Source organism: Nesoenas mayeri (genome assembly GCF_963082525.1).
Source record: "Nesoenas mayeri genome assembly, chromosome: 3".
NCBI classification, from domain to species: Eukaryota; Metazoa; Chordata; class Aves; order Columbiformes; family Columbidae; genus Nesoenas; species Nesoenas mayeri.
In genome coordinates, this window is record NC_137544.1 from 12,328,994 (window position 1) to 12,348,407 (window position 19,414).

General features: G+C 38.4%; 1 protein-coding gene across 1 annotated transcript in view; it reads left to right on the forward strand.

Moving 5' to 3' along the window:
- The first annotated feature begins 83 nt into the window (after window positions 1–83).
- The window catches only part of SMC6 (structural maintenance of chromosomes 6), a 35,392-nt gene continuing 16,061 nt past the window's right edge, over window positions 84–19,414 (forward strand). Inside the window, exons 1-17 of the mRNA XM_080341682.1 lie at window positions 84–213; window positions 2,405–2,557; window positions 4,912–5,060; window positions 5,911–6,028; window positions 6,919–7,024; window positions 9,140–9,276; window positions 9,828–9,889; window positions 10,572–10,652; window positions 12,033–12,134; window positions 12,314–12,433; window positions 12,539–12,637; window positions 14,322–14,468; window positions 14,857–14,945; window positions 15,407–15,571; window positions 16,548–16,726; window positions 17,798–17,999; window positions 18,135–18,249. Coding sequence (XP_080197808.1) covers window positions 4,917–5,060; window positions 5,911–6,028; window positions 6,919–7,024; window positions 9,140–9,276; window positions 9,828–9,889; window positions 10,572–10,652; window positions 12,033–12,134; window positions 12,314–12,433; window positions 12,539–12,637; window positions 14,322–14,468; window positions 14,857–14,945; window positions 15,407–15,571; window positions 16,548–16,726; window positions 17,798–17,999; window positions 18,135–18,249 — 1,866 coding nt within the window. The 5' untranslated portion in view covers window positions 84–213; window positions 2,405–2,557; window positions 4,912–4,916. The remainder of the gene's footprint in view (window positions 214–2,404; window positions 2,558–4,911; window positions 5,061–5,910; window positions 6,029–6,918; window positions 7,025–9,139; window positions 9,277–9,827; window positions 9,890–10,571; window positions 10,653–12,032; window positions 12,135–12,313; window positions 12,434–12,538; window positions 12,638–14,321; window positions 14,469–14,856; window positions 14,946–15,406; window positions 15,572–16,547; window positions 16,727–17,797; window positions 18,000–18,134; window positions 18,250–19,414) is intronic.

Genomic DNA, 19,414 nt, shown 5'->3' on the forward strand with positions numbered 1-19,414 from the left:
CTCCGCCCTCTGGAAAATGGCGGGCGCGCGGTAAACGGCCCCTCGGGGCGGGGGACGAGAGCGCGCAGGCGCCGCGCCCGTGGCGGCTCTTCCGTGTGCACCCGGGTGGCCACACCGCCCCTCGGTCCGAGCTTCTCGCCGTGCGGGGTTCGGGGCTGCCCGCGTCTGGGCTTGCGGCGGTTGTAACGGCCTGGGCGGTGGCGTTGAGGAGAGGTAGGGTGATGGCGGGCCTGGCGGCTGGTGCCGCGGCGACCGGCCGCGCTTCTGCTGTGTGGAAGTGGGGGGCGGCCGGTAAGAACGGAGCTTGGTCGGTCGCAGAGCAGCGGAGTTGCCCGCCCCCGCCCCGGCGGGATGTGTCAGGGCAGCGCCAGGTCGGGCTGGGCCGGGACCCCGTGCCCCGCTAGGGCGGCTTTGGCAGGTGTTTCTGAGACGTGCGTTAGTACCGGAACCGGCTGTTACCGCCCGCTTTTCAGCGTGGTTGCCCTGCCCGGTTTGAGGGCTCCCCGCCGGGTGCCCGGCTTTGCCCACTGCCAGGCGGTGCTGCGAAGGCGGGCGGAGCGGGGAAGGAGCGGGGAGCGGCTGCCGGCCGGGCCTGCCGGTCGCGGGGAGACCCGTGTCGCTCTCTGGGACGCGAGTGAATCCAGCCGGATTCGGAAAAGGTGTTGGGCTAAGGAGCAAATAACTGTGGTACCGAAGGGGCGAGTGGGGGAACTTCAGGCCTCTCTCTGTGAGGCTGCCGCTGTTTGTCAGGCAGCGCTTTCCCAGGGCCTCGATAGGAGAGCGTAGACAGTGGCGGTGAATGTATTTGGAGGGGGATCAGAGTCATGTAATCTAACATGGAACACCTGGCTCTGAAAACCCCTAAAAATATACGGCACTCCGCTGCTGTGTATGAAGCTGGGCTTCTGGCTTTGATTCTTTCAAACCTTTTGAGTGCAACAGATTGTGACTGTTCCCTTCATTGTTGTAAACCACTAGACTTAATTTTTTAATTGTTTATAACTGCCTTTGCTTCTGTTTAAACAAATACTGTGTACTGTATGTCAGCAGAAGACCATAACTATTTTTCCTCTTCTACTACCTTTTGCCTTCCCTTCTTCCTATATCTTGCAGTCTTCCCACCATAGACCTCTGATGTCTTTTCTCTACCTTTGTTTTGCGGACTGGACGAAAGGGAGTCTGGGTTCAGAGTGGTTGAAGTGGATGTTTTGAGTGGCAGCTTCTTCCTGTGTTACATGGATACCAGGTCAACACAAGGCTGCTAGAAAGGCAGTGGAGTAGTGTTGGTGGCGGTAGGTTGGTTGTGTCTGCTCTGGATGAGGCTGACTGTGACCAGACAGGTGAGGAAAGGGGAAAACAGTTGTAGAACTGCATTGCAATGGGAGCTGTGGGAAGAGATGTCATTGGTGAACTTGGAACATGGATGTTGTTTCTCAAGTTGTAAAGTGAGAGGAAATGGCTTCAAGTTGCACCAGGGAAGGTTCAGATTGGATACTAGGAAAAACACAGAGCAGGTTGTCAGGCATTGGAAGAGGCTGCCCAGGGAAGTGGTGGAGTCACCATCCCTGGAGGGGTTTAAAAGACCTGTAAATATGGCGCTTGGGGACATGGTTTAGAGGAGACTCAGCAGTGCTAGGTAAGCGGTTGGACCTGTTGATCTTAAAGGTCTTTTCCAACCAAAATCATTCTATGATTCTATGTAGCGTTGCACATTTTAATAACCTTCAGATAGGTCGTATCAGGTGCTTTTCCTTTACCTTGAATAGTTGTTCCCAAACTGTTGTTAAAGTTACAGTAAGTAGTGCTGAGACTGAAATCAACTATTTTTTTTTAATTAAAAACTTAATGAAGACAATTATAGGTGTCTTGGTGTAAGAGTTTTGGGAGCAATTAATATTTGAAAAAATGAACTTTTTCTGTCAAAAGTATCAGGGTGATCTAAGGTAGCAGTCAAGTGTGTGTTATTTTCTGTGTTTGTTTTTTTTTTTAATGTTGATTATTTCTTCCTTTTAAAGCTTTCTTTCTTGTCAAGTCTTATTAGTGGATCCCTTGTTGCTGCAGTCAGTTTCTCTTTCCTTCAGGCTTTTTTTATACTCTATGGAGGTATTATATCCCCTGGTACTTGTCATAATTTCTAAGGCTACTTCAATAAAGTTTATTTGCAGTTCCAATTAAGTTTTGTTTGCAATACCAGCTCTTCAAGAGTTCCAGGGTACAGACTATTCGGTCCTTTGACTTCGTCATGCTTAGATTACACTAGTGAGTTTTCTTCTATGTTATTTTGTTCTGTTTTCTCTTTTTCTTAAATGTCCACATGTTATAATGATGGAACTCATAGCCCTGATCGTTAGGTTGGACATTAATAATAGGAACATTTAAATCTTGTGGTTTTTCTTTTTTCTAGAGAGAGATTTCAATGGAACAGCAAATTGAATGAACATGTATCTTCCTGATTGGGTGATGGATAAAGTCTAAGACCATACAAGCGACTCTTTCTCAGCCTGACATAAAGCATAAAGACATGTTAATGTAGGAAACTGGAAGTAACATACAAAAAGTATGTAGCTGAATCATGAAGTATATTTGCTTCTTGGTTTCTGTGTGTATGGCATTAAACTACATAACATAAAATGGAAATTACATATTCCCTATAAATACTTAATGGATATAATCCAGTATTTGATCTGAAATTCCAGTCATACGAAATTATTGCAAGAATGTCAGATGATAAGTTCATTTTATTTCTTCATTTGCTTTGAATTTTGGTCATTACACTTAACAGAAAGAGATGCATGTTATTTTTTCTTTACCCTTTAGATAATATGTCAAAGAAAACTGAGTGCATTATCACAGTATCGCAGTATGTTAGGAATTGGAAGGGACCTCGAAAGATCATCTAGTCCAGTCCCCCTGCTGGAGCAGGAACGCCTAGGTGAGGTCGCACAGGAACATGTCCAGGCGGGTTTTGAATGTCTCCAGAGAAGGAGACTCCACAACCTCCCTGAGCAGCCTGTTCCAGTATCTGTCACCCTCACTGAGAAGTTTTTTCTCAAATTTAAGTGGAACCTCTTGTGTTCCAGCTTGATCCCATTACCCCTTGTCCTATCATTGGTTGCCACCGAGAAGAGCCTGGCTCCATCCTCGTGGCACTCACCCTTTATATATTTATAAGCATTAATAAGGTCACCCCTCAGTCTCCTCTTCTCCAAACTAAAGAGACCCAGCTCCCACAGCCTTTCTTCATAAGGGAGGTGCTCCACTCCCTTAATCATCTTTGTTGCCCTACGCTGGACCCTCTCCAGCAGTTCCCTGCCCTTCTTGAACTGAGGGGCCCAGAACTGGCAGTCTATTTTATAAATCAGACACTCTATTTTATTAAACAGTCAACGCATATCTAAAATAGAAATTAAATACTTTTTGTGATGATATAACAATTTTTAAAGTCTGTGGTGGTGTTTCGTGTAATAAATGCTATTGTTGGTGATGCTTGGTAGTATGAACTATCTGTACTTCTACCAGTTGAAATCAGGATGAAGTTTGACCAGAACATTAATCTGGCACAAGTAAAAGAAACTGCTCAACGAAGCACTCTTTTTCCACAATGACCCAAACATACAGATCTGCATGGTGGAAGAGTATCTAATTTAAAAAGAAAACCATCAAATATTTATTTTTTTTTAATAAATGAACTCAGCCTACTCTTAGGCCATATGATATGCAGTGATCTTTCTACAGCAGTGAATATTACTTACATTTAATGCCTCTGAGGTGCATTTAAGTTCATTGCCATCTTTCCTAGAAGGGAGATCTAGATTAAACTCTAGTAAAGAAGGTTAAGTCGGAGAACATACTCCATTTCAGAAACTTTTTAACGTCAGAAAACTAGGAAGCTGATATCAGTTTTAGCCTGTTTTGGACAGTTACCGGTAAGTAACTTAAATACTGGCAAATAAAAAGATTGCTTTTGTATAAATATGAACTTGCTTCTACTTTGGGCAAAAGTGTATGAATTTTCATCTTTTGTGTAGTGCTTTGGGACTCTAGATATGAAGAATGTAATATGTACTTTTGGGGAATAAAAACCATGCCCTAAGGTCACAGGTATGGAAAAAGCGAGGTTTTGACTGATCTTGATATCTGTTTTTTTAGTTTCATGTGACTTTAGTAGACCTTGTTGCTTTTGCAAGGTTCATTTCTGACCAGTAATATTAGTTCAGGAAGTCTGTGAATTATTTATACTTTTGTAGAGCAAATATATGTGTATATTGTCTACATAGAGGATTGTTATCCTTCATTAGCAATATTACAGCATTTTGTTTACTGTTATCCCTGTACACTGCCTCACAAAAACAGGGTGGCTGTATGCAAGAAACAGCACAGGAACAATGCTATGAATCTAAATTTTCCTTTATTTCTACTTCTATGTCTTCTGCATGTTAATTTTCTAGCCATTTGTCAACCACATATAATTAATATTTTTTATTTTTGGCTGTGCAGCTCACTTTGATCAAACCAGCATGGCTGATGATGATCGTAGTATGATAGTTACGTACTTCTTGCAGCTTAATTTTCAACTCCATTACTAACTGAAATCAGTTTTGGTAAATATCCCAAGTCCAATATAACAAGGAAAACAGAATCAAGTTTGATTTTGTTTTTAGTCAACAAACAAATTCAGCTTGATTAGAATAATTGTTTCTTTTGTTGTAACACAGCTTCTTCATAGTAAGCTTAGGCTTAAATTCACTGAGATTTCAGTTCAAAAAAATATTTGTTTGTTGCAATGTTTGCTTTGATCTTAAAGTTTCTTTTACCAAAGTAAATATATTGGTGTGTCTGTGCTATGGTCTGTAGATATGTTTTCATGTAGAAGACTGAAACCTACAATCTTTCACTACTTCTGTTTTTCAGTAGTCATGGGTAAGAGAAAGGAAGAAAGTATTTCAAAGCCTGGATCCCAAAAAAGGCTGAGACAAGAATACACAAACGAACACAGCGATGAGTCTAATGACGAAGAAAATTCTAAGTCATCAGCTGATAGTAGTTTCTCTTTATTCTCGGTAAGTTGTTTAAAAAGTTTTGGGGAGGAAGATATAAGAAAAACTTGATATAAAAAGGTTCTGTGCCTTTGGTTGACTTTGAAATGTCATGTCGGCTTGCACGTAGGCTTCAGTAGAACCAATATAAAAGAAACAACAGGTAGTGACTGGACTTCTGTATGAGTTCATTCCTACCTTGTTTCTTTAGGGTTATCTAGTTATAACCGTTGATCATAAAATAACAGTATTTTGGTTTTATAGAATGAATACTACAGTAGTTGTTAAATAACGGAATAAAGGAATCATATTTGGTTTGATACAAATATGGTATATTTGGTTTATGGTTGTAGTAGAAGCAGGGAAAATACTTAGAAAAAAAGTTATATACTAAAAGAAGTACCAAATACTTTTGTTTTGCATAGATGACACTTTGAAATGTCTAAAAAAAAAAATCTAGTGTTTGAAATGCTGTCCCACTTTCAGTTTCATTTCTCCCTTCCTGATCTGATTTAATCTCCCTTGTTCTAAGCTGTGCTAAGAATTCTTGCAAATAGTATTATTCAAGTAACAATCTTTCTATGATACACTTTATTGCTGCTCTGACAACTATATAGAACCTATGATCTTAATATTTTATATGGGGTTAATTGTAAGTTAATTATGGGGAGAACTGAAAGTTACTGTGGGTGAGTGATCAGCTTTGGCAAGGAACTTTTCATAGTGTCATGAAAGCCTTCGTATTTCCTTGTAGCTTGTAACCATTAGTGTTTTATATGGTACTGTCATTTGAATTCTCATTATATTTAAAATAGATAAACTGTATCTCATTAAAATGCATACAAACCACTAGTTTTAATTGTTAATTCTTTAGAGTGTAGGGGAAGTTGGGATAATAGAAAGTATCCAGCTGAAGAACTTCATGTGCCATTCAATGTTGGGGCCTTTTCAGTTTGGATCAAATCTCAATTTTGTTGTTGGAAACAATGGAAGTAAGTATTAATCGCATCATTTCTTTGTCAAAGAACACATTTGTTAATACATTAGGAGATGTAATTTTTATTTGAAAAAGAATTGCTAGCCGTCTGTTGGGAGTGGAGGTGGATTCACTTTTGGACTTGGGAACCAGACAGGTCTATCCCAGTAGTTCAAGGCTGGTGAGAAAGTTAGGTCTTAAATTTGGATTTTTGTGAAAGATGATGTGAAAACAAATCTTCATAGCTAATTGTATGTAAATTTATATTTAAGCTAAATGTACTCATATGTTCATTATTAGATGCACAGTAATCGTCCAAGTACATGTCATGTAGAAACTGTTATAGGAGAAGAAAGTGATCCTTATTTATGCAAGTTCCCTTCTTTTGGAGAGAGAATTTCAAAAATCAAACATAAATTTTGAATGAGAGCTTAAAACCTTTCAGATAGTTGTATAAATGGAACGTGAATTTGATTTCTTCTGATGTATATGTGTTTTCTCTGTGTTTGTAAGGGACGGGAGGTTCTTTCCTCCTGAGATTGGACATCTCATTGAAGGCAAATTGCTAAATAGAAGTAACAAGTTTGGCTCAGCATGGTTGATTGATTTGTTTGGTTTTGTTTGTTTGGGGATTTTTGGTTGGTTGGGGGGTTTTTTTTGTTTGTTTGTTTTTTCTTTTTTGTTTGTTTTTTGTTTGTGTGTCCTTTTTTTTTTTTAGGGGAACCTTGGAAGTGGCATACGTCTTTCTAGAGTTATTGCTGGTTTCTAGAGTTATATGTTGGTTCAAAGAAGACAGAATCTGTACATGAATACATAAACAGTCAAACAAAGATTTGTAGTATGAGTGAACCGGATAAATAGTTGCTAGAACTTCTTTTTAGAAAAATTTCAATGCTTTTGTTACAGGTGGAAAAAGTTCTGTATTAACTGCTCTTATTGTTGGACTTGGTGGAAAAGCCACTGCAACTAATAGAGGTTCCTCATTAAAAATGTTTGTACGAGATGGAGAGAAGTAAGTAAAACGTTTTTTTAGTATTAAGGTTCAACGTGTTGTTTAGTGATTGTGATTCAGGTTAGCTGGTCAGTTTTCTGTTCACCTTTATCTCTGTTCTTTTGTTGGATCTACCAGATTTGAATAGAAAGCATAACACTGAAGAGACCATATTTCAACAACAACAAAAAAAAACAAAACTAGACACAAAAACCACATCAGATATTTTACCAGTAATTTACCAGTAGCATACTGTTACCTCTGAACTAGCTAATGCAGTGGTATGTCCTATGTATTGTCCGGTTCTTGTGTATCACTTTCTATGATGTACTTGAATACCCTACAGAAGAACTGAGTTTGTTAGGAAAGAAAAATAGAAACCTAGTTATAATTGTTCTGTGAGCAATGAAGTTAATTCTTTTTCTGTCTTTCTGGTGACATGAATGAATATACAATATAAAGACCCTGGCTTACTGGTGGATTATTAAACATGCAGGAAGTGGATTCATATCTGTTGCAAGAGTGATGATAACATGTTCAGTGGAATCAATTAAAATATAGGAGATAAGGTTTAAAAGTTTACATTTATCTAAAGCTGTAACTATGAGCCCCAGGCTTTTCCTTTCAGAGGTATTTGGAGTAAAATTGTTGGCAGTACCTGCCTTATGTATAATAACTTAATGTTTCAGCATTCACTTGAGAAACAGGAGATATAAATTCAGAATTGAAACCACATCTCATCTATTCTAGAACACCTTAAGCATGCTGCTGTGTGTTACTTTGGTTAGAGATGGCTGTAGAAGCTAAGCAATTGTTTCCTACAAAAGACAGTTTGGGGAGAGGACAACAGCCAAAAAGCAGCTTGATTTCACAGCCTAGTGATGGGGGTGCTCAGATGGGAAGGGAAGATGGGGAAATCTGTTCTCACAACTATTTGCTTTTGGCTCATGATTTATCTGAAGCGTAGAGAAAGTGCAGGCAGGTCAGATGGAAGCCTTTCTGGCCATATGTCTCCAGTGCTGTTTTGACTCACACAGCATAAATTTAGAGTCACGGAATCGTTGGAAAGGACCTTTAATATAAATGAGTCGAACCGTTAATCTGACGCTGCCAAGTCCACCACTAAGCCATGTGCCTAAGAACCTCATCTGCACATCTTTTAAACACCTCCACGGATGATGACTCAACCGCCTCCCTGGGCAGTGCTTCACAACCCTTTCTGTGAAGGAATTTTCCTAATGTCCAATCTAAACCTTCTCTGGTGCAACTTGAGGCTATTTCCTCTCTTGGGAGAAGAGACCAACACCCTCCATGCTACAAAAGGTAGTTGCAGACAGAGATAAGGTCTCTCCTCAGCCTTCTTTTCTCCAGGCTAAACAGCCCCAGTTCCCTCAGCTGCTCCTCATCAGACTTGTGCTCCAGACCCCTCACCAGCTTCATTCCCCTTTTCTGAACTCTCCCCAGCACCTCAATGTCTTTCCTGTAGTGAGGGGCCCAAAACTAAACTCAGTATTCAAGGTGTGGCCTCACCAGCACCCAGTACAGTGGCACAATCACCTCTCTAGTCCTGCTGGCCACACTGTTCCTGATACAAGCCAGGATGCTGTTGGCCTTCTTGGCCACCGGGACACACTGCTGGCTCATGTTCAGCCGCCTGTCAGTCAGCACCCCCAGATCTCTTCCTGCCAGGCACTTTCCAGCCATTCTTTTCTCAGCCTTTAGCCCTGCTTGGGGTTGTTGTAACTCAAGTGCAGAACCTGGCACTTGGCCTTGTTGAACCTCATACAGCTGGCCTCAGCCCAATGATCCATCTGGTCCAGATCCCTCTGTGTGGCCTTCCTACCCTCCAGCAGATCAACACTCTCACTTAATTTACTGAGGGTGCACTCTATCCCCTCATCTAGATCATTGATAAAGAGGTTAAACAGAACTGGCCCCAGTCCTGAGCCCTGGGGAACAGCAGTCGTGACCAGCTGCCAACTGGATTTAACTCTGTTTACCACAACTCTGTGTGACTTGTACAATACATGACAATTTTTTGTGGAAAATTAGACTGTTCTGATTTTTTATTTTTTTTAGATTTGGAGATTTGGAACTAATTCTAGTTGTCTTTTTTTTATTACTTTTATTTTCTAGTTCTGCAGATATTTCCATAACACTGCGAAACCAAGGTAGAGATGCATTTAAACCAGAAGTGTATGGTGACTCTATTATTGTGAGTCAGCACATTAACCTGGATGGAAGCAGAAGTTATAGACTGAAAAGCAAATCTGGTTAGTGGTAGTTTGTTTTGCTCTCAGTATTAGCTCTTTAAATGTTTTTGTTGCTTTGAGTGGCTTCATATTAGTAAAGGATAATGTTTCTCAATTCATTTATCATTCAAGGATGATGGCCTTTTTGTGTTTACCTTAGATTAAGACTATTTTAACATGTCAAAAGCAATTGTGACAGGATCTGTATGGTGTAAAGTCGTACACTATTTGTCTTTATGAAAATCTTCTAGTGTGATGAAGCTGAACATAGTTTTCAGTCTTCTGTAGTTTTTGTGGAATTTGCTGATTCATGTAAATTCTGTCACAGAGGGTTTATGAGGCAAGCAGGAACTGTAATTAGATGTCTTTCTCTACAAATGTAAATGTATTGGGAAGATTAAAAAAACCAACCAACCAGTGTTTCTTGTTTAGAACTAAATTTGTGTTACAGAAATACTAATCTCATTTTTTTACATTTACTAAGAACCACTAGGTTGAACAAAAGTCTAGGGCATTGTATGTCTCTTTAATTTGAACGTATTGGTATTTTTCCTTCCCTTTTTCTTCACTAGGGACCTTAGTTTCTTCAAAGAAAGAGGAACTCGTAGGAATACTGGATCACTTTAATATACAGGTAATTATTACAGTGTTTAAATTCTGTGCAGTTTAAGACATCAGCATGTGATGTTACAATTCTTCAAATAAAAAGCAATGTTCCATTTTCATTAAATGAGAGAAGTCCACTTCTGCTGTTGCAGCAATTTGGTGGCGAAAGTTTTTGCTGCTTGAGTAATTAAGGAATGGTAGCGCACATGAAGTTTAAAATATTCAACATATTCAGCCTTTCAAATGATAGAAACTTCTGTTAGCATGGATTGATTTTATTTTGTGGAAACTTCCATAAGAATATATAGGGCAATTCATTGCATTTAATGCAATACTTTGATCAATTGAACAATGAGAAATTAAACAGCATTGGACAAAATTCCTAATGTTGATCTCGTTAAATAACTGGAAAAAAATAGGCACTGTCTCTCTAGAGGTCAGTTATTCTCCTGGAAATTTCTTAATTGTCCTTGTTGTGGTTCTAGTTTGTACTTGATGGAGTTGAATTTTTAAAAATTGTTCATTTGTTTGTTATGGGCTTTTTGTACTTTAAGAAAGGAGTAGAAACCTTAATTTCTGGATCTGCTTCTCTCAGCTTATTACAGAATTGCTGGACATGGAACAGTGAGATGGTTTACTAACTTTCATGGATATGCAGTTACCTGAGAACTTTTTTACTTAAAATGAAAATAAAGTAATTTATTTTACAGGTAGATAATCCTGTGTCTGTTCTAACCCAAGAAATGAGTAAGCACTTTTTGCAGTCTAAAAATGAAGGCGACAAGTACAAGGTAAGAAAAATCATTGAACATTTTGATTAAACATTAAAATACTGATTTCAAATCTTGAGAGGTGGCATTTGGAGGAAAAAAAATAAATCAGAATTCTGAATTTCAGTGACCTGTTGTGGGTTAATTCAGGTAAGCAACTAAGCACTACACAACCACTCGCTTACTTCCCTTCCCTGCATTTGGGATGGGAGAAGGGGAAAGGAAGAGTAAAAGCCAGAAAATTTGTAGATTGAGAGAGAAATTATTTAAAAACTGAAGGAAAAGCTGGAAGTAAAGAAAAAGATGGCAAGACAAAACAGGAGATGTGAAGGCAATCACTTGCCTCTTTGCCTGGGTAGGCCAATGCCCAGCTGGTTCCTGCAGAAGAGATGCCTAAGCCGCCTAAACCCTCTCTTCTCCCTCTGTATTGCTGAGTGTGACGCTGTTGGTTTTGGCTGGAGTAGAGTTATTTTCTTCATAGTAGCTGGTATGGGGTATGTTTTGGATTTGTGCTGAAAATAGAGATGTTTTAGTTATTGCTGAGCAGTGCTTACACAGAGTCAAGGCCTTTTCTGCTCCTCACGCCATCCCACCAGCAAGTAGGTTTGGGGTGCACAAGAAGTTGCGAGAAGACACAGCTGGGACAGCTGACCTCAACTGACCAAAGGGATATTCCACATCATACAATGTCATGCTCAGAAATAAAAAGGTAGGGGAAGAGGGAGGAAGGGAGTGATATTTGGAGTGATGGCTTTTGTGTTCCCAAGCAACTGTTACATGTGATGTAGCACAGCTTTCCTGGAGATGCCTGAACACTTGCCTGCTGATGGAAAGTACTGAATGAATTCCTTGTTTTGCTTGGCTTGGATTCATGGCTTTTGCTTTACTAAACTGTTTTTATCTCAATTCACGAGTTTTCTCGCTTTTACCTGTCTAGTTCTCCACCCAGTCTCACTGGGGGAGTGAGTGAGTAGCTGCGTGGTGTTTAGTTGCCACCTGGGGTTAAACTACACCAACGATGTGTTCTAGGATGGAATATCCCTTTGATTAGTTGGAGTTGTCTGCCTGGTTGTAGCCCCTCCAAACCTCTTGCACACCCCAACAGGGCAGGCAGGGTGAGAAACAGAAGGCCTTGGCACTATGCAAATACCAGCTGAAACATTATTATAGGAGTCATCCACTTACAAAACCTTTTTTTTAAATTTATTTTCTCTAAAGACATCGATAAATTAAAAACAAAAAATAGGACACTGCTGAGTTCATTATTCAGAAATACCCCACCAGTTATTTTACTTTAGGTATCACTCAGCATGTGTAGAGATTTTTGTCTTTTTGTGATAATTAAAGTTCACTTAGATAAGCTGCTGTATATGACATCTGCATCTTTTTATTCCTTTATAGTTTTTTATGAAAGCAACCCAGCTGGAACAAATGAAAGAAGATTATTCATCTATTATGAAAACTAAAGAGAATACGTGTAATCAGATAGAACAAGGAGTAGAGGTATGTAAAAGCTGAAATAATTATTAGTACAGATTGAGCACTTGAAGTAACTATAAGAGTTAAAACACATAGTTTTGATTTGATTAGGTCTCAGTAACATTAAATTAAAAAAAATCTTACTAAGATTTCATATTATATCACAATTTTTGCATTCATGTTTGAACCTCTCTTTTTTTAAGCGTCTTCAAGAACTTAAGCAGCTTTATTTTGAAAAAAAGGAACGTTACAAAAGCTTCGGGTTTGTGAATGAGCTGCGAAATCATCTTGAAGATTTGAAACATAAAATGGCATGGGCAGTGGTAAATGTCTTATTAAAATATGTTTCCTTATTAAGAAACATACTTCAAGTTATTCCCAATCTGCTGCAGACATTCTGAAAAATTATAATAGATGCTTCTGTTTAGGTGAGTGAGATGGAAAAAGAAATACAGCCCATCAAAGAAGCCATCAGAGCTGACGAAGAAAATACAGAGAAGTTTGTTCAGAAGCTAGAAGAGTGCCAGGTACATATATGGTTTAGACTGTATGTCACTCTAGTTTTGGCTCTTTGACTCAAGAATAAAAATAATATTTGAACTATGATTGTCCTTTAGCTTGTAAGCTATGGAAACTGGCCATTTTACTTCTTCACAAATGGCTAAGAACATTTCCATTTGTATACCTTTTAGCCACCTAAAACTTAGCAGTAACATTTGCATTCCACATTTAATTGGATAATAATATCAGGACATTTTGTTTTGTGTTGTTTAGTAGGAGTAAGTGTGTGTGGTTTTCATGCTGATACTTTTGTTTGAGGTAAGGGTTATTTTGTTGATTGAGAATTTGAAATGACTAGCATTGCAAATACCAGTTAACAGTATTTGAAATGGTTTTGTTGTTGAGAGTACTTACTTGATATCTACCTCTGTAACATTGGAGCATCTTTCAGAGATCTGTCATGTAGGTTTTCTTGGGTATCATTGCCTGTAGAAAGATCAGTATCTGATTTCAGGAGACATCTGGAAATTTAACAGACTCTTTAGATGGTACTTAAGACTTAAGTAGGTAGCAAGAAAGAATAATTTTGCCAAGCATTCAGATACTCATATGAAATATATCTTTTGCAGTGAAACACTAGGCATTGTTATTTTGAAGTTTTCAGTCTATTAAAGCACCTTCTCCAAAGTTTCTGAATTGGCACTCATTTTTCTTTTTTTTTTTTATATTTGTAATGTTCTTGTTTCAGCTGAGATAGAGTTAATTTTCTTCTGGTAGCTGGTGTAGTGCTGTGTTTTGGATTTAGAATGAGAGTCATGTTGACAATACAGTGGTGTTTTAGATGTCACTAAGTAGTCAAGGACTTCTCAGCTTCTCACACCATGCCAGATGTATGGGAAACTGGGAGGGGATGCAGCCAGGACAGCTGACTCCAACTGGCCAAACAGATATTCCATTTCATATGATGTCATGATCAGTATAAAAGCTGGAGGAAAAAGGAGGAAGCAGGGGCATTCAGAGTTATGGCATTTGGCTTCCCAAGTAATGTTACACGTGATGGAGCCATTCTGTTCTGGCGATGGCTGAACACCTGCCTGCCGATGGGAAGCAGTGAATGAATCCCTTGTTTTGCTTTGCTTGCATGTGTAGCCTTTGCTTCATTTATTAAATTGTCTTTATCTCAGCGCACGAGTTTTCTCACTTCTACCCTTCTGATTCTCTCCCCCATCCCACTGGGGAGGCGTGAGCAAGCGTCTGCGTGGTACTTAGTTGCTGGCTGAGATTAAACCATGACAATGTTTTTTTAAAAAAAGTATCTATTTATTTTACAATTGAGGCATTTTTACTTTATGGCTGAACATGTCTATGTAGTGTTGATGGAAGATTGTCCAGATACTGGTTTTGCTTCTTTCCATATCATGGTATTTAGCCTTATTGTATTAAAAGTCCTATGTTTGAATAAACCATGAGTTAGAAAAGAAGGTTGCTGTTTACTTCACAGATTTGATAGTCCTTTGGTTTCCTTAGTATGTTCCTTTAATAGTTTTCATCTTGGCCTATCCTTAGTGGCAATGACTTGCTTTATGTTTTTTTAGCAAAAAAACCTAAATGAGACATGTCAGATGGATTCTTTTGAGAGATATTTCTTCTACAGCATTAAGAGGTTTTGCTTAGTTACTCTTTGTGTATCATTCTCTTTTTGCACCAAAGGCAAAAGTGAAGGAAGCAGAAGAAAAGTACAAAGCAATACAAGACAAGTTAATAACAATAAATGAAGAAGCACAAGCCCTGCATCCTCAGTGTGTTTCTTTACAGGCTGATGTGCAGGCAAGAAGAAAAGCAGTCAATGAAGCTGAGGTAGGCAAAAAGAACTTTCAAAGTTCATACCAGCTTAAAGCTCTAATCTTGTCCATGCTCTACCTATATATACTTCTCCATCTGTGTCTAGGCTTCCAGAATCCATAGTGTTGTTCAAATAGGTGCAATTTCCTGCCTAACTTGCAAGTAGTTTCTGTTTGGGGGCCATGGGGCTTATATATTTACACAAGTGCTAAGCAGTGTTAAGCTTAGGTAAAAATAAATATGATTCATGTTAACTGTGCTATTGCTTTTTCACATTCCTGAAATTCAAATTATGTTTGTCTGTTTTGATTCAATTTAGTGTTTATTTCCTCAAAACTGTAGTTCTTTTTGAAATTTTTCTTGTTTCTATTTATTAAACTACTGTATCATATTTCCTTCATAGGTACTTTATAATCGTTCCCAAACTGAGTTAAAACGTCTGGGAAAAGACGATGAACAGCTACGTAAACGAATTGAAGAACTGAAAAGAAGGTAAATACGGATATAATTATTATAGCGTATGTTTATTAAGGTATAGGAGTGCAGAGAGTGAGCTCTTCTGATTGATGAGAAAATCTGCAGTAACAGAAAATACTGATTTAAACTTTAGCAGGGTCCATTTTAAATATTTCTGATCCTGCTTCTTTGCATACCAAGATTTTGACTAGAAGGTGATGAGGTAACTGGGTAGAAAAAAGCTTTTCTATCTTGTTGGTGATAATATACATTTTCAAGCTTCCATGGTGTTGCAAAACAAGACAGTTATGTGTGATTACAAATAAAAGAATAAATACCTTGGTATCTATGCTTTGCAGATCTAGTAAATGCACAGAATCTTAAATATAACTTTCTGATGCATAAATCTTTTGCGTGATACAGGTAATAAAACAAAGTTGGTGTCACTTATAAATCATCAGTGTGGTTTTAAAATACTGACGTATGATCTTTTCTAGTGCGAATCAGGTTTCAGAGCCTGAAAAGTTGGAAAGACAAAGGAAAATTGCACACTTAAGGGAACAGTTAAAGGCATACCATAATGAAGAAATAATGATTGGTCAACAGGTGGATCAGTTTCAGCAAGCTATATATAAGTGTAAAGAAGAACATACAAGACTTAGGTAAGTTACACGTTTTGAATATAACTGTTTTACTTTCAAGTTACAAGAGGTCCTTTATGTACCTGTATTTCCTGAGGTATTAGGCTCCAGTTTTGTTTTGGTTTTTTTCCTATTTTATCTTGCTAATCTTTTGTCTTTGGTGCAACATGACTTAATTTAGAAGCTTTTGGAAAATTAAGAGAATTGTTTTGTCATTAAAGGTGAAAGGTGTTACTAACTTAAAGCCTGATATAAATCCGTACTGTCAGTTTAATGCTCTTCCTCGCGCCATGAGTCCCTTATTTTCTTATCATCGTATGGGCAGATTATGATTTAAATTTTTCATGTTATTTAATACATAGTACATCCTGATATGATGTCACAAGATATGTAAAACAATATAAGGAAATAGACAACACTTAGGGATAATTGTTATATTTATAATTAAAGACAAATTTATAGAGACTTTTAAGCAAGTGGTTAAAATACCAATTTAGCCCATACCTGAGGCAGAAAAACAAAGCACTCTTTGGCTTTGATTTGGAAACCTGAACTTGACCAATGATTACCAGACAGGATTATGGTGATGTTGTCATTTATTGTCTTAAGAGATTTGAAAATGTTTGCTTATTGCACTTGATGTATTAGTTTAAATATATTTTATCAGTTATTGTAACCTGCAGTTACTCTGTTATGTTCCAGACCTTTGTAGAAGACAATGTAATGGAAATGTATAATTAGAAATAAAATTTATTATAAATTGTTAGAAATAAAAAAGTCTTGTAGAACAGTTGCAAAGTAGTAATTTTCCTGCTTGCTTTTTTGTCTTGTGTTTCTTGAAACTATGAAAATATTTTGGCATGTGTGTAGCTGGCTGTACATTGAAGTACTGAAGTCTTGATGCACTATCCTATTTGTACTTGAAAAATGAGACTTTATTTTAATTAAATTAAGGCTTCATAAGCTGTTGCTACTGAAAAAAATTCTGTTCTCTTAGGAGAGAAGACTTTGAGGCGAAACAAGCACTAGATGCCAAGCAGAAACATCTGAGAGAGCTGAAAGATAGTAAAACAAATACCTTGAAAAGGTTTGGACCACATGTACCAGCATTTCTTGAAGCAGTTGAAACAGCCTATAGGCAAGGGCGCTTTAAACACAAACCTGTCGGACCTTTAGGTAAGAATAGCTGCTGAAAAAGATGGTATTTCCTCATGGGATTTACTGCATGGCTGCTAATATAAACAGTGATCTTTTAGAAAAACTACTTGTTCTTTAAGGAGCTTCAGATACCTTAAATATCTTTCTTCTGTACTTCCTGGGCTAAAGGTTTTATCCTGGTAGGTTATCTTTTGCTTCTGTCCTTTTTATCACGCTAACTAGTTACACCTACTGTTTTTCCTCATTTTCCAGCTGTTTTTGTTAAGGTATTTTATGTAGTTACAATGGTAAACTTTCATTGCACCACTCTGACTCCTCCACCCCCTCTAAGCAGCAGATGCCTGTGCTTTGGCTGCTCGTTCCTTGGGGGTGACAGCACTGTCCAGCTCCCAGACAGGCTTTGTTTGAAATGTCCGGTGCCTGACTTGTGAGCTTTGTCAAACTTGAGATGCTCTGTGTGGAGCAATTCAGACAGAACCAACTGAGATTTTCGTAGAAAGTTTGGTTTCATTTGATTTTTGACCAGCTCTGACAGTGAATCCTATTTTCAGCTTGTGAATGGGAGTAATGCCTTCAGCATGAGAACACGGAAACACACCTGCTACTGAAGACAGCCTATATAATGGAAATCTTCCTGTCTGTTTAACTTGCAGCATAGTTGTTTCTCTGCCTTCACCCTTCAAGCATTAAATTGTAGATAAGGAATTTTTGCCTTGATATACTCCTGCTGAGCTGCCATAAAATTGACACCTTAGTGGAAGTCAGCAGTAACTTGTCAAAGATCTTGGAAGAAAATGTAGGTCCCTGAATATGTATAGGTGTATCTATAGGAAGAGAAATTATGTGTCTGTGTTCTCAGGGTAGCTTGTCTGTTGTGGAGTTCTTCATTCTTTTAGTTAACTTCTTACTTTTTTTTTCTTCCTGTAAAAAAAGTTTATTTTAGACTCTTTAAAAACAACTGTACCTATAACACCTTGAAGTTATAGTATGAAGTAAAATGAAGTAAAACCCTTGAGTGGTAAAAATGCACTACTGCATGTTTTGTTATGGAACACGGCTTCTGAAGTGTTGTCTCTTACGTTTATTTAGGTGCTTTCATTCATCCAAAGGATGCAGAACTGACCTTGGCTGTTGAATCTTGTTTAAAGAGCCTAGTTCAGGCATTTTGCTGTGATAATCATAGTGATGAGAGAACTCTTCAAAAACTGATGGCAGAGTATTATCCGCATGGACACAGACCTCAAATAATTGTAAATAAATTTCAGAATGAAATTTATGATGTTAGACACAGGTGAGTTATATTTTGAATTTTATTGCTTAGTCTTCATAGTTCATATTATTATAAATAGTTCTTTTCAACTAATAACATATTTTTTTTAAAGATTCTAATGTGTGCTCTATGAATGGTGTGTTTTCTTTTTTTCAGAGGAGTTTTTCATCCAGAATTTCCATCAGTTCTTACAGCGTTGGAAATAGATCACGTAGTGGTTGCCAATTGTTTGATTGATGTGAGGGGTATAGAAACAATCCTGCTGATTAAAGTAAGACTCTACACTTCCTATTGGTCTTTAAAGAAAAGCATTTTCTCTTTTTATGGAGTGGATACGATAGTGCCTGTAACTGACAAAAGAGAAAGATGATCTTTTGATGTCCCTTCCAATCCCAAACATACTGTGATGCTGTGACATGGTTTAGTGCTGGAGTTAGGTTAGGTTATGGTTGGACTTGATGATCCTGAGGGTCTCTTCCAACCAAAATGCTTCCATGATTCCATGTGGGAGTTTGTGGTGTTTTTTCTTTGTTTTGTAGTTTGTTTTGGTTTTGTCTGTTTGTTTTGGTTTTGTTTCATTTTGTTTTGTTTGTTTTGTGTTTGGTTTTGTTGTTTGTTTTTAATTTTGTTTTTTCCCCGTTGGGGAGAGGTAAGGACCCTGATGGCTCAAGTAGACCCTGACTGTATCAGTTATCAGTGCTACAGTGCAGCACCCACATTGATGTTTCCACTGGAGGGGTCCCAGTAAGGCCCTCTTGGCATTCCATGAACTCTCAGATGCAATTTTTCAGTCATTGTCAAGAGAGAGTAAACTGACAACCCATAGTGGATGGATTTGGATACTGGGATTTATTTAAGAACCAGCACGGTTAGAGCATTTGCTCTCATTTCCACACACTTGCTTGTTTCCCTGCCCATCCCAGTGCAACCTTCATAAGTCTCGACTCCTGTCCCCAGCAGATAGATCACTGCTGGTCCAGGAAAGTCAGGCAGAAAATGTATTGGTTCCTGCTATGCAGCTGCTCACAGATACCTCTATGGGCTGTTACAGGTCTGGATCCCTGGGTGTTCCCTGGGATTTGTCTCTACAGATCTCTCCCTGGGGTTTCCAGGATCCTCCTTGTATGTTTCTGGGATGTTCACCACCACCTTTCTGGGCCTCTGAGTGCTCTACTTTCCCAGTCTAAATTGTCCATGTGTGTGTGATTTGTCTCCTAACTTCAGTCTCTGTCTCATGTTGCTTTACTAATTGGTGGCTTCCAGATGTGTCAGTTTTGTGTAGTCTGGGTGTTACCAAAATTTGCAGCTAGGCCCTACAGCAGCTGGTAGCTGGGTACCAGCTGTAGCTGTAGCAGGCTTGTGCTTGAGAGTCTGAAAGTTCTTTTTTGGCTATTCAGCCACCCTCTCTTATTATGAGCTGCCTCTTAGCATTCACA